The 416-nt window shown below is 49.3% G+C and overlaps 1 protein-coding gene across 1 annotated transcript in view; it reads right to left on the reverse strand.

Annotated features, from left to right (window-relative positions):
- LOC119593123 (transcription factor TFIIIB component B''-like) overlaps window positions 1–416 on the reverse strand; it is a gene marked incomplete in the record, with an annotated part of 4,035 nt that overhangs the window by 2,618 nt on the left and 1,001 nt on the right. Inside the window, 1 exon segment of the mRNA XM_037942089.1 lies at window positions 22–416. Coding sequence (XP_037798017.1) covers window positions 22–416 — 395 coding nt within the window.

A 416-nucleotide genomic window follows, 5' to 3' on the forward strand; every position in this document is an offset into this window, starting at 1 on the left:
TGTCTATTTGTAGATCCTTACCAGACTCGATATCAAACAAGGAGAAGTCAAACTGGGTGGAGTCTTGGAGGGCCTTATCAACTAATGCTCTGTTGCTGCGCTCCTCCTTCTTGAACTTTGTCTTCAGCTCAGCCCTTGACCTCCAGGCAAACAAGGTCTCCATCAGGGAGAAGTCAGTACCTACGGTGGAGAGGGCCTTATAGAATCTAGCCGTCTCCTTCATTGTCCACAGGGAGGACCGTTTCCTCTTCTTGCTCCACTTCCCATAGTGGCTAGAGTCATTGCTTTCTTCCACAACCTCTGCTTTGCTCAGAATCTCGTCCCTATTCTTGGCGGCTGTCGTTCGGATCTTCAGGCTTGTCTCATCTAGGATGATCTGTCCGTTTGCACCAATTTTCACCCTGGGGGTTAATGTG

Source organism: Penaeus monodon, chromosome 31 (genome assembly GCF_015228065.2).
Source record: "Penaeus monodon isolate SGIC_2016 chromosome 31, NSTDA_Pmon_1, whole genome shotgun sequence".
NCBI classification, from domain to species: domain Eukaryota; kingdom Metazoa; phylum Arthropoda; class Malacostraca; order Decapoda; family Penaeidae; genus Penaeus; species Penaeus monodon.